This window comes from Alligator sinensis, unplaced genomic scaffold (assembly GCF_000455745.1).
Source record: "Alligator sinensis unplaced genomic scaffold, ASM45574v1 scaffold1153_1, whole genome shotgun sequence".
Taxonomy (NCBI): Eukaryota; Metazoa; Chordata; order Crocodylia; family Alligatoridae; genus Alligator; species Alligator sinensis.
In genome coordinates this window covers 32,040-43,567 of record NW_005842549.1, presented here as the reverse complement: position 1 = coordinate 43,567, position 11,528 = coordinate 32,040, and the positions used below count along the sequence as shown (strand labels likewise).

Here is an 11,528-nt window from a genome sequence, read left to right as displayed (position 1 = left end):
TGGCTGCGTTCGGCCTCAGAGGACAGGAAGTCTGCGGTTACACGCCATGCTGCACAACGTAGCAAGTTCAGTACAGCCAGGACTGGGTTTTTGCCATTATAGCCAACAAAATGAGGAACTCTCTTGTGTTCTCTTTATTTGAATGCATTCTCTATTCAAATAGCGATTTGGGGATAGGAAACATTCCTCTCAGAGATATCGAATGATCACCACGCAGCATACAACAGCCTTAATGACTTGATTTCCATTAAAGAAAAAGAATCGAGTTTGCCAGATGGTAAACAAAGGGAAACACACAGAGACACATCATCAGATGGTGCAGATCAGCGTGGCTCCACTGAAGTCATCCACTGAAGATCTAGTCCCTATATGCTAAATAATTATTAAAAGAGGTTTAACCTTTCTTTTAGTAAAAGAAATCAAAATAAAATTAAACTGTTAAATTACACAGCTGTTCCCTTTCAGACAGAAACCATTGAATCTCTTGGAACAGGGTTGTCCAACTGGTGGGAACAAGGGGTTAATGGGCTCCCTGGGCTCCTAGCCAGCTGCTGCTCCGTTTCTCTGGATGATGCTGCAGCCTGGGTCTCCAGACCCCCTGCTCCTGCTCCAGGGGCAGCGCAGCCCAGAGCACCAGGGAAGCACATGGCACAGTGCAGTGGGGAGCTGAAGTGGGGGTTGTGTGTGTGTGTGTGTGCGCGCACGTGTAGGGGCGAGCAGCACGTGTGCACAGGAGGGGGGTGCTACCTGCTCTGTGCAGTGGGGACGAGCGGGTACAGCCCGGGGGACCGTGGCTCATGTAGTGCGGCCCATGGGGCCATGGAGAAGCTGGACAGCCTGCCTTGGAGCACGGTAAACAAGAGCTTGCCTTTAACACAAATGACGTTTTTAAGAGCAGCACACTTTATCCAACTGTTTATCAAATCAGCTTTTTCATCCCAGACTCATGTTAAATTTGGAGGAGAAGGTCAACCTGTGCTTTTTTATTATTATGATTATTATTAATTTGAAACATGACAAGTTCCCCAAATGGCTCCTCTTTCTGTTTGGCTTTTTCTTTGACTGTATTAATTTCAATTCAGTCAACTGCAAGGTTACATAACAATTGTTTATAATTGCTGTCACGTCAGCCCTGAGACCGATCACTATAGCTCTGAAGTTACATAAAGATTGGTTGCTCTTTTTTCAAACTGCAGGAAAGATTAAGTCCAAACTTGGAGGGATGTTTTTGTTTTTTAAACCTCTGCTGTCTATTATATAGTGCCTCAATGCCATTTTTCTGTGGAGTCATATTTTACACAGTACATGGATCTGTTTACACACAAGACCTCACCAATAATATAATTCCACGAACCCCTTTAAAAGCTCAAAGTTCAAGGGTACTTGAACACACTGCACTCAAATAAAAGCAAGTCAGGGAAGATACTGGCAACAATAAGCCCCAATTCAGCAAAGCTCTTCAGGATGTATAGTGGACTCCAGTGAGTGCACAGTCCCTTGGCCTCCCAAAAGCACTAAGTTTACCAGAACTCAATGTGAATGATGCTAATTGCCTGCACGCACAACCCACTAAGCCTTTTGCACCTTTATTGGTACTCAGCACTTTACTTCTCAAAATCTTGTGCCTCGAACAGCAGCCTAAATTTTTGACAGGACCCAGTCAGCTTGCTTTAGAAACCTGGGACTTGCCAGCCCCAAACCAGTTTCACTGATTAGACAGTTAAAGGGATTACAATTACAACAGTGGGATCAAGATTCCCCGACGCACTTAACACATACACAGGTGACCAACATTTGTTTGAAGATAAGGTACAGGCAGTAGGTGCCACATTAGGCAGTAAAGCAAGTTACATGATTTTCTGATCTGCATTTTCTGGGCCAGGACGAGATACAAGAACAAAGAGAAAGATGTTCCCAATTGCAATCCACTGCCTTACTTTCCCAGGGAGCCAACCTGACGGCATGAAACCCCGCTGCTTTCTGTGGGGAACATCATTTCTTAGAACTATCCCTGCTGAAGGCAGATGTAGGTGTGTGGTCCCTCTCCCCCAGCAGAAAAGCTTGTTATAGAATATAGGCAGAGAGCCTTGCTGGAGACAAATCTGTGCCTCAACTGAACTCACTTTCTCTTGCCAAGCTTAGGAAAAGTCCCTAAAGAGGAGGAGGAGGGAATCAAAGTAATAATAGTAAGGGCAAGGTATTGGATAGATACTTCAGCCTCTGAAAAGCTCTTTATTAACTCTTTTCATGATGACTAGAATCAATGAAACAGCAACACCACCTGCTTCTTTCAAGAACATTTTCTTTGGCAAGGGAAGATTTATACAATTCCACACAGTTTGTAAATCATTCATATTCCTAATGAATGCACATATGCAGATTCTCTGGGTGAACCTGTATTGAAGGTGGAGCGTAGCTTGTTGAGAGAAGGAGCTGTTCTGATTTCTTTACTAGGTTTTTGATTTCAAATAATGTAGGCAAGAATGTAGGTCTTCCAAAAGAGAACATTTGCACCTGGTTGAATAAGATGGGACAGCCGGCTTAACTGGGCCAGCAAAATTAATTCCCCAATATACTTTCACCACTCATACAGTTAGCATTAGCATTATAGGAAGAACAGTTAAATTCAACTTAGGCAGCTCTACACTTGATAGTACTCGACACTAACCACTGAATCAAGCATAGAAATAGAGTGCATGGCTGAGTATGTGACAGCTTTTGCTGTAAATTCATTAACCTTGCACCTCTAAAGAGAGTTCACATTTTTTGTTAGACCAGAAGCAAACAAGTTGCCATGGAGCCCCATTAATAAGTGAACTATGATGACCTGTAGTTTTTGCTCAAAAGGTAGCCAGGGCTGGTGTTATGAAGGTCAGGGTTGATCTCTTGAGCTGTTTAGTGCAAGGGGGTAACAATAAAGCTGAGAAGAAGGAATTCCCCAGGTTGTAACCCTAGCTGTGATAAAGACACCCACACCCTTGTGCCAGTCACTTGCTTATTGAATACCAGCAGAAAAAGGAAAATGCTTAGTTGTCATGAATTGACACTCGCAGCAAATAACGGTATCATTATGGTCAATGCTCAGAAGACATATAGTGCTCACTTCACTCTGCCTGTGTGCACTAGGACTGGCCTAAGCAAGCACCCCTTAGCTAATTCACCTACTTCAGCCTTGTTATCCCACGGAGAAGAGAGGTCCAGCGGTAGATAGGGAGCTAGCCAGGGACTTGGAATATCTCACTTTGCAACATACTTCCTTTGTGACCTTGGTCTTCATCTCTGCCTCAGTTCCTCATTGGTGTAAAGGAGATTATCCTCCCCTATGCCACCGGGGAATAGAAGGATGCTCAGACCATCGGATGAGTGGTGCATACAAGTACCTACACTCATGAGTACATTGATAGGAGACTATTACAGAAATTTAGGCATACACTGGAAGTGTGGACAGTAGTGATACATTTGGATTCTGAGAACAGGCAAATTCAGCACGTTAGCTCTGTGACAGGAGTGTTTGTACACGGTATTGTATTGGTTTGGGGCACGTGACACTTTGTTCGGGGTCACTGCACTGTCCCCCTGCCACATGAATGACTTCGTAGGCTCTAAAGTTCTCCCTTACTCAGGAAGCAAGACCAGAAACATTTCAAAGTCGCCAACTCAGACAGTTAGTCTGAGCAAAACCTGTATGAAAAACTTCCCGTCTCAATTACTGTTGCAATAAAATACACCAAAGATTTAGGTAAGGTCTTCTAAAAGGAAAGTAAGAGCATGGAATATGTAGAACCCAAACCACTTAATCATCCAATCTGAGGCTCAACATGGCTGCTTACCCTGTCTCTGGAATCTCACTGGCTTTTCCATTTACTTTTCTAATTCAATTTTCAGATGCTGAACACATCAAGGTTTGGATTGCTAGGTTATTCATATTTGGCAAGCACACCAGCCTATAACAGGAATGGCAAATATACAGGTTTATGGGTAGAGTTTTAAACATTTCAGCCAAGCAATTACAAAACTACTGCCTTGTCACTTGTTTCCAGCTCCATACAAACCCTGCCAGGGTCTCAGCTCAGCCAGGGAAAGGTGGATCTGCTGGAGGCAGCCCGATTTAAATGCAAAAGTTGACAAAGATGGTAGAGACATAGTTCACGTCCCCTTTCTTTAAGTCTCCCTCATAGATAAACTGAGCTCCAATAAGAGACACTCCACTGTTGTTTTAAACATCTGTTTTGACTAATCTGGATATGCTGGTTTCCACTGGCTTTCCATTAGAACAAGCCAATTCAAAAGGGAGCTCCCACCTCCTTTGGCAGAACACAAGCCAGAAGAAAGCAAGAGCCATTAACTAAGGGAAACGTTACACATATTGGAAAGTCAAAGGGTGTCAGGTACTTTATTCTTAATGCTCTTTACTCATGCAACCTGTAAAATCACCATTACTTTGTTTAAATGTACCGTCTGTCTAGAAAGAACTTGGACACACTGGGCACGTCTACACAAGACATTTACTGTGGAGTTGCTCAAGGCTGGAGTAAATTAATAAACTTTGCAGCAGGTTAGTACTTGTAAATACAAATACTATTCTAAAGTGGAGTTGGTTTTTTTTTTTACTGTACAGCAACACACGGGTAGATACTGAAGGGGCTGGCTGGGGTATGAGGGTGCTTCAGTTTGAGGGCTGCCTGCCAGCTAGGTCCGTACTGAAGCACTCTCGTGTCCCAGCCAGCCTCTCTGCAGCATGCTGAGCTGGGTCAGAACAGCCCTGGGCTGGCAGGCTGACCCCCTGGACCCCTTGCCGGCTGGGGCTACTCCGACCCAGCTCAACGCGTTGTGGACAGAGGTGCACATTCAAACGTGTTGCCCAGGAGCAATAAACACTGGCACAATACGCACGAGTTCATTGCTTCAAATCAATTGCATCTGTAGACGTGCCCAGAGAGCTCCTACCTTACTTAATTTCTTTGAGCCAAAGCCAGCCCTAACGTCAGAGCCTGCAACTGGACTGAGGGAATTGCACCAGTCCACAACACAGCTGAGTCTGGTTGTCTGTCTGTACTGCAAGACATACCGGTAGGGTTAAAAAATGACACAGAGCAAGTATGTACTCCATAAAACATTAATATTTTAATGAAAAATCTTAGCTTCATGTTTCTATCCAAAGACACTCAAAACTAGTTTTTCTCCCCACTTATTTTTGACCTATAATGTGACCAATTTGGAGATTTTTTTGTATTTTAAAACAGTTTTTTTTTTAAAGATTAAACAACCAGGCTAGCAAAAAGGTACCCAATACATACTTTTCTTATATCAAACAAGCTAGTATTTCAGTACAATATAACTATACAGAATATATACATTACACATATGATCACAAAGCAAACACTACAGGCTCAGAACAGATTTGAAAAAACATGATATTCACATTGATTACAATAACTCTAAAAATGATTGTAACGTTGAAACGGCACTTAGTTTACAAAAAAGGTCACAAAAATATATATAGCCACCAAGAACTATGGTTCCTGAAAAATACTAATAGCCAGATAGTATTATATAAAATGTGAAGTGTATTTAAACATCGTATACATTAAAAAACAAAACCAAAACCAAAAAACAATTCTGTTAAGTCAATAAACATGCCAAGTAATCTAGCTGTGGCCAGCATCAACAAGAGAAGCTGTACTGTGTATGAGATGACAACTGGATATACGGCTGGTGACTGGAGACTGGCACAGTTAAGGGGGTTGCACTGTTACTAAAATGCACAAAGAAGCCCAACGATAATTTAATTCACATTTTTCCTCCATCTTATACCCTCTCCCCTTTCAAGAGTTCCACCAAAGGCCAGTGCCCAGAGTCAAGGCACTGCAAAAGGAGGGTAAAGAAGCCACCCAGGACTTTTTTGTAGCCAGGGCTATAGTCAGAATATCAACAGCATGCATCAGTGAAACAAAATGGTCAGTCAAAAATCACTCCTCTGGGGATTTTAGCAACCCTCAGGAAGACTGGTTACAGTGTCCACACAGGCTGGCAGCACCAGAAACTGATTCAATTTTCTCTTTAGTGTAATCAGATCTGCAGGTGAGCCCTGTGGGGTACTGAATTACTATGGTAACACATACTGAGTTAACAAAAACCCAGAGCTTCATTTGAACAATTATCATTGCATTACAAAAATTCACATTTGTTTTATGGTATAGTCCCTATGGAAATTCTGCACCAACTCTATTTGCTGGTGATGTGTGATGTGGCTGATGCACAGCCTGACTTTGATCATCTTCTCTGTGAATAAGATGCTATGGAGCTGACTATGCCTATAACGAGCTGAGAATCCTCCAAAACTGGGATTTCCTTTGTAAGAAAAATACAAAGTGAAGTTATTTGAATGGAGTTTGATATTCTTTATGCTGATGGGGTGAGAGTAGCACTTTCTGCTGCCTGCCACGGACCTAGGACCAGAGGTTGCTCCTAAGCAAATCTACACAGGTTGCACAAAGCCACAGCTCTCCCAATGCATGTAAGATGCTACAGGACATTCAGCATATGTCCTAAAAAGAGGCTGGCAATAGTCTTATGCTCTAATGTCCTGGGGCTGGACTGGAAAACAAGCAACCAAATAGTGATTGAAGCCCTCATAAAAGAACTTAAAACCACATCTTAAAAACGATAATATTTATCCCGTGAGGAACACAGGGATTATAGTTTTATAAAATATATTTTTACTGCACTGGCAGCTATTACTTTTTATTTTAAAAAGCTGTAATTCACACCTTCTAGACTCAAGATACACATGAACCCAGAACCATATTAAAAGACCTAGTCAAACTAATCTCTCAGTATGAGAGACTCAACCATTTCATCTGCCAGTCAGACAACCCAAGTCAAACCATAGTGAGAAAGCCAAGCCATTGGGAATATGATGCTTTTTAACCAGGTGATAAGGAAAAAGATGCATTTGTTGCAGGGAATTGACACTCCATACAATACCTGCAGGAAGTTTAAGCTTCTCAATGAGAAAGTAGCACCTTGGATATCAATGGAAGCTGTGCGTGCATGTATGCATCCTAACAGACCCGGATGCTCTCCTGGCACAGCTGAAACAGCCACCCCTGGCTCCTTCTCCTCTCTGTGTGTGAAAGGGACAGTCTGTCTGTCCCTTCCCCAAAATCTCCCATTCGGTAGGGTGCTCAGACAAAATACTTTTCTCCTCCCCTCCCCGAACAGAACTGTCCTACACAATATGAAGAGGATAAAGATCCAGTACAGGTTCCCAGAATTTCACAGAAAGGGACCTCAAGAGACCATCTAGTCCAACCTAGGACCCTGGTGTCATTAGCACCACACTCAAGCAACCGAGCCAAACCTTCTTGCCCCCAAGCAGCAGAACCATTTGCTCTGTGGCAGCTGAGACCCTGCATTTGCAAGGTAGCAGCAGAGGAAAAGTTCTCTCTCTAAATGTGCAGAGTACTGCTGGACACAAGAAATATATGCAAAAGCAAAAGGCGGTCAAACTACTTTGTGAATACATCTAGAGAATATGCACTGTTTTAAAAGTTGCTGCAATGGATTCTACTGCTTTCAGGAAACAAAATTTCCCTCTCCTGGAAAGATTTTAAATAACTTACTCGTCAATGAAAATACAAATGCATTCCTAAGAAAAAAAAATTATGGGAAAAACAGTACAGGAATCAAATGTTGGCATTCATGTGTTGAATGGAATTTATGTATTAGGCTTAATCCCTTGTGTTGTCTAAGGCACACTTCTTTTAGCTTACTTAGGCATTTAGCTTGTTCAGTCTGGAATCTAAATATCCAGCAGTAAAGCCTGATTTAAAATGCTCTAATATTTTACCTCTCCTGTGAGAGGCATTAGCACTCCAAAGAACTATGCATTTCCAGAATGTCAAAAAACAGAAAAATGAAACAAGATTTACATTTCACTTGTATTCAGTTCTTTGGAGAAGTGACACAAACTAACAGGAAACAATTACAAATGCCAAAAAAAACAAAAATATTTATTGCTCTGACTAAGAGTGAACTGTACTGTTCCCTCAATTGACTCAGAGATTTAAAATAGTGAAAAAATTAAGCTTTCACACCAACATTAGGGGTTTTGGTATGACAATGTAAAATACACTGCAGTGAACAGTGGGCCAGTGACTCACCTGGCACCGAGGCACTGACAGTAACTATACTCATGTCTTTCTCTGGAAGAACAGGTTAGAGCTATAATAGTCCTTGTAGCAGGTTTTCATGCATTCTCTATAGTATTCAGAAAGTAGTTTATCTTCTGATACAAAATTTATCTAAGGTGCATTTATTTTGCATTTGCACATCTCGCAATCATTAATTATGTGTTGTGACACATTTTTTACTGGGTGGAAACCATCTGTTTGTGGCAGAAGGAATAGGTCCAGTCATGTTTGAGGCGATAAACAATTCATTACACATTATACTCATGGGACATCTGGAAAGTCTGAGTGTGCATATCTACCTAACTGTTTTTTGTATTATGACTAAATAAAAATTCCCACGTATGTGGACGAAAGACACCACACACATGAATTCAGTACCACCATACCACTAACAGTCAAGATAAAGTAGGAAATGGGGAGAGAGGGATTTTAGCATGTATTTTTTTTGTGTTGATGGGTTTTTTTTAATACAGAAGTTGGAAGTGGAAGAGAGGTGGCCTTTTGATTCGTCCCTTTCAACAGATACTGGGCTATTTCTTAGTACAGTACCTTGAAAAAAATTATTTTCCTTCCAACCTCTTTACAAAAGACTTAGAGTTAGATACACAAGATGAACTGCAGCCGAGAAATTCTCTGCAGCACATTTCCTAAAAAGCCTTCAGATCTGACAGATAAAACTTAGCTTTGTAAGGTGGAAAAAGCAGAATCTCAAATCTATGTGTTTTGCTTAACATAATAGAGAAAACTTGTTAAATGTCTGTTAACACTGAAGCCTTTTAAGATCATACCAGAATGCAGTAAGCTAAATCTTGATAAATGTGGAGTTTGACATCACTGTACATTTTACAGATCTATAGAAACATTAGAGCTGCCTACCTCCCCATGCAAATCAATCTTGTGATCTAACCTTTGCACCTCCTCACTGGTTCTTCAATATCAACCTTTAGGCTTCTTATTCAATTTGATGTTTGTGTGAGAGGGACTTAATACCAAGAGCATCTGACCCATGCCCTTGGAGTAGCAGGGTCAGGTAATGCTTATTCTGAGCATGCCATGAGTTGTAAGGACAGCTCTTTGTGCATCAAACCAGAATTAATTAAATCAGCAGCCAAAAAAAATCTTAAAACAATTCCTAATCTAAATTTCTAAGTTTACTATAGCCCAAACTGCCTGCAACAAAATGAGAATCACTGCTTTGAGAATCCCATGGTCTAAATTTATCGTCTTTTCTAAATCAGGAAAAATGAAATTGCAAATCTTTCAATTTATTGCTTGCTTGAGCTGTGCATGTAGCTGGAGTAATGGCCTTTAATAAACCAACTTGGCAAGGGTTTAAAATGTTTTGGAACAGGAACAATTTATCATTGCTATATAGGCTTTTTGTAAACAACCCCCTGTTGGGTTAGAAAGTTGGCCTCTAAAGTGAATAAATTGCTTGTTTTGTCCAAAATAGGCTAATAAAAGTCCCAGAAAGTATACATGCATATGTATAAACATAAAAGTGTACAATAATACACAGAAGATCTCATTTTTTTCCCTTCTGTAAACTCTCTCTAACCAGCTTTTGGAGATTAGTGAAAAAGAAACACAGTAAATGCAATAAAGGAAGGTGACTAAGGCTGCAACAGTCTAGGTAAGGTTTAAGAATTTTAGTTGGGAAAACTTCCATTTTTTCAAACGTGGTTCCCTTTATCAGAAGATACAGTGATGAGATATTTGTCAGGTCTGAATGGATTTATACCTCCTCAATCACCTCCAATTCATTATGCATTATTAGATGTTTCCTGACAGAATATTTCTATGCCTTACCCCATATAAGCAAATTTGGGTAGGTTGTTTGAATGAGCAGTTTCTAAAAAAAGTGGAATATCAGAAGTAGGAGTACCTGGCTTGACAGAACTGAATTTGTCCAAACTGATTCATCAGAGATTGTAACAGGGACAATGTATTTTTAATAGGGTGGTACTGGGACTTTCAGAAATGCTTACCATACCCCCAAAAAGGGGGCTACAGTAAGTGCTTTGAAAAACAGCAGGCACAAAGATAGGAAGTGTCAGATTATAAAATGAGGATTAAAATGTCCACTCAAAACTTAGTCAAAAGTGATTAGCAACTGATTTCCAATGTGTCCTTGTGTTTGCCATTTTAAAACAATGTCCTCTGGTTTTTTTTTCTTTCCTTTTTACCAGAGGGTCTGCAGAAGCATGAGAAACGTAATGAGCTGTACTGACTGCGGAAAAAGAAACGATTAAAAGTGATTCAAATTGGTTGGTTCTTCTTTAGACGTGTATCACAGTTTCTATGAAGTTCAGTCGGGATCTTTTTGTGCATTCAGTCTTAAGTATTTTCACAGAAGTGATCATTCAGTCATGAAAAATAATGTAACATCTGTTGCAGTTTTCTGTTTAAAGTGTAGCTTACAAAGTAAAAAGGGAAAATCTCCCCACTTTCATTTTAAAAAATTAAATTAAAATGTACAGGACCAAACACAGGCACTTTCCAAAGAACAAATATGTAACCAAACCATGAATTATTCAATAGTAATCGATGACAGCTCCGATTTCGGGGGGTCACCTGTGGCTGCCTCAGCACTGGCATTAGTCTTTGGCTGTTCTGGCACGTCTTCCTCCTTCTCTGCCAACCCACCCAGAGACCCCAAGGGGAAAGTGCTTTCACAATTCTGAGTCGACGAGACCTGCGAAATGACAGGCATTTGGACTGAGGAGTTGCTTTCAAAACCATGCTCTCCTAGCTCATACTGCCCAAGGGTCTCTTCTTGTTCCTGGTTTAAGTAGTCCGGTACTAGGAAATCACTAGAGAGGGGCAAAGGACAGAAGAGAATGTTATTTTTTTTCAAAGAAACACCAGATACAGTTTTGCTCCCCACTGCATTGCATAGGGAAAAAAGTAACTAGTATCACACCGTGCCAACATGTTAATAAGGACATGCTTCAGTAAGTGTTGTTAACTTAGTTCTCATTTACATTTACAGAGAAGCTATGCTAGGATACCTACAATTTTGCACTGCTTTTACAGCCATACTTCCTGCAAGGCAACTTCATACCTAGGTTTGATCCCCCTGATAAGGATGGGAGTTCACGGATACTGAGGTTCTGCTTTTAGTGCTGGGGAAGGTGAGAGTCTATCCTATCTCTGCAGTGGGAGGTGGGAATACCACTGAGTTCTCAACAGCCTTCCCTTTTAGGGGAGACGGGCTATCAACAAAAGTAAAGAAGGATAAGGAAGAGCCCTTGGGCTGGGACTAGGGGACAACAGTGGAACAACAGTATGCCAACAGCAAGCAACAAGCAGAGAATAACCCCGAGTGACACC

The 11,528-nt window shown here is 41.1% G+C and overlaps 1 protein-coding gene across 2 annotated transcripts in view; it reads right to left on the bottom strand.

The window, feature by feature from the left end:
• Positions 1-5,243: 5,243 nt before the first annotated feature.
• The window catches only part of ZBTB44 (zinc finger and BTB domain containing 44), a 31,952-nt gene continuing 25,667 nt past the window's right edge, over positions 5,244-11,528 (bottom strand). Inside the window, exon 6 of one of the 2 annotated variants that reach the window (XM_006032127.3) lies at positions 5,244-11,008. In XM_006032127.3, the coding sequence (XP_006032189.1) occupies positions 10,726-11,008 (283 nt within the window). In that variant the 3' untranslated portion in view covers positions 5,244-10,725. The remainder of the gene's footprint in view (positions 11,009-11,528) is intronic. The other variant, XM_006032128.3, reaches the window with a different exon arrangement.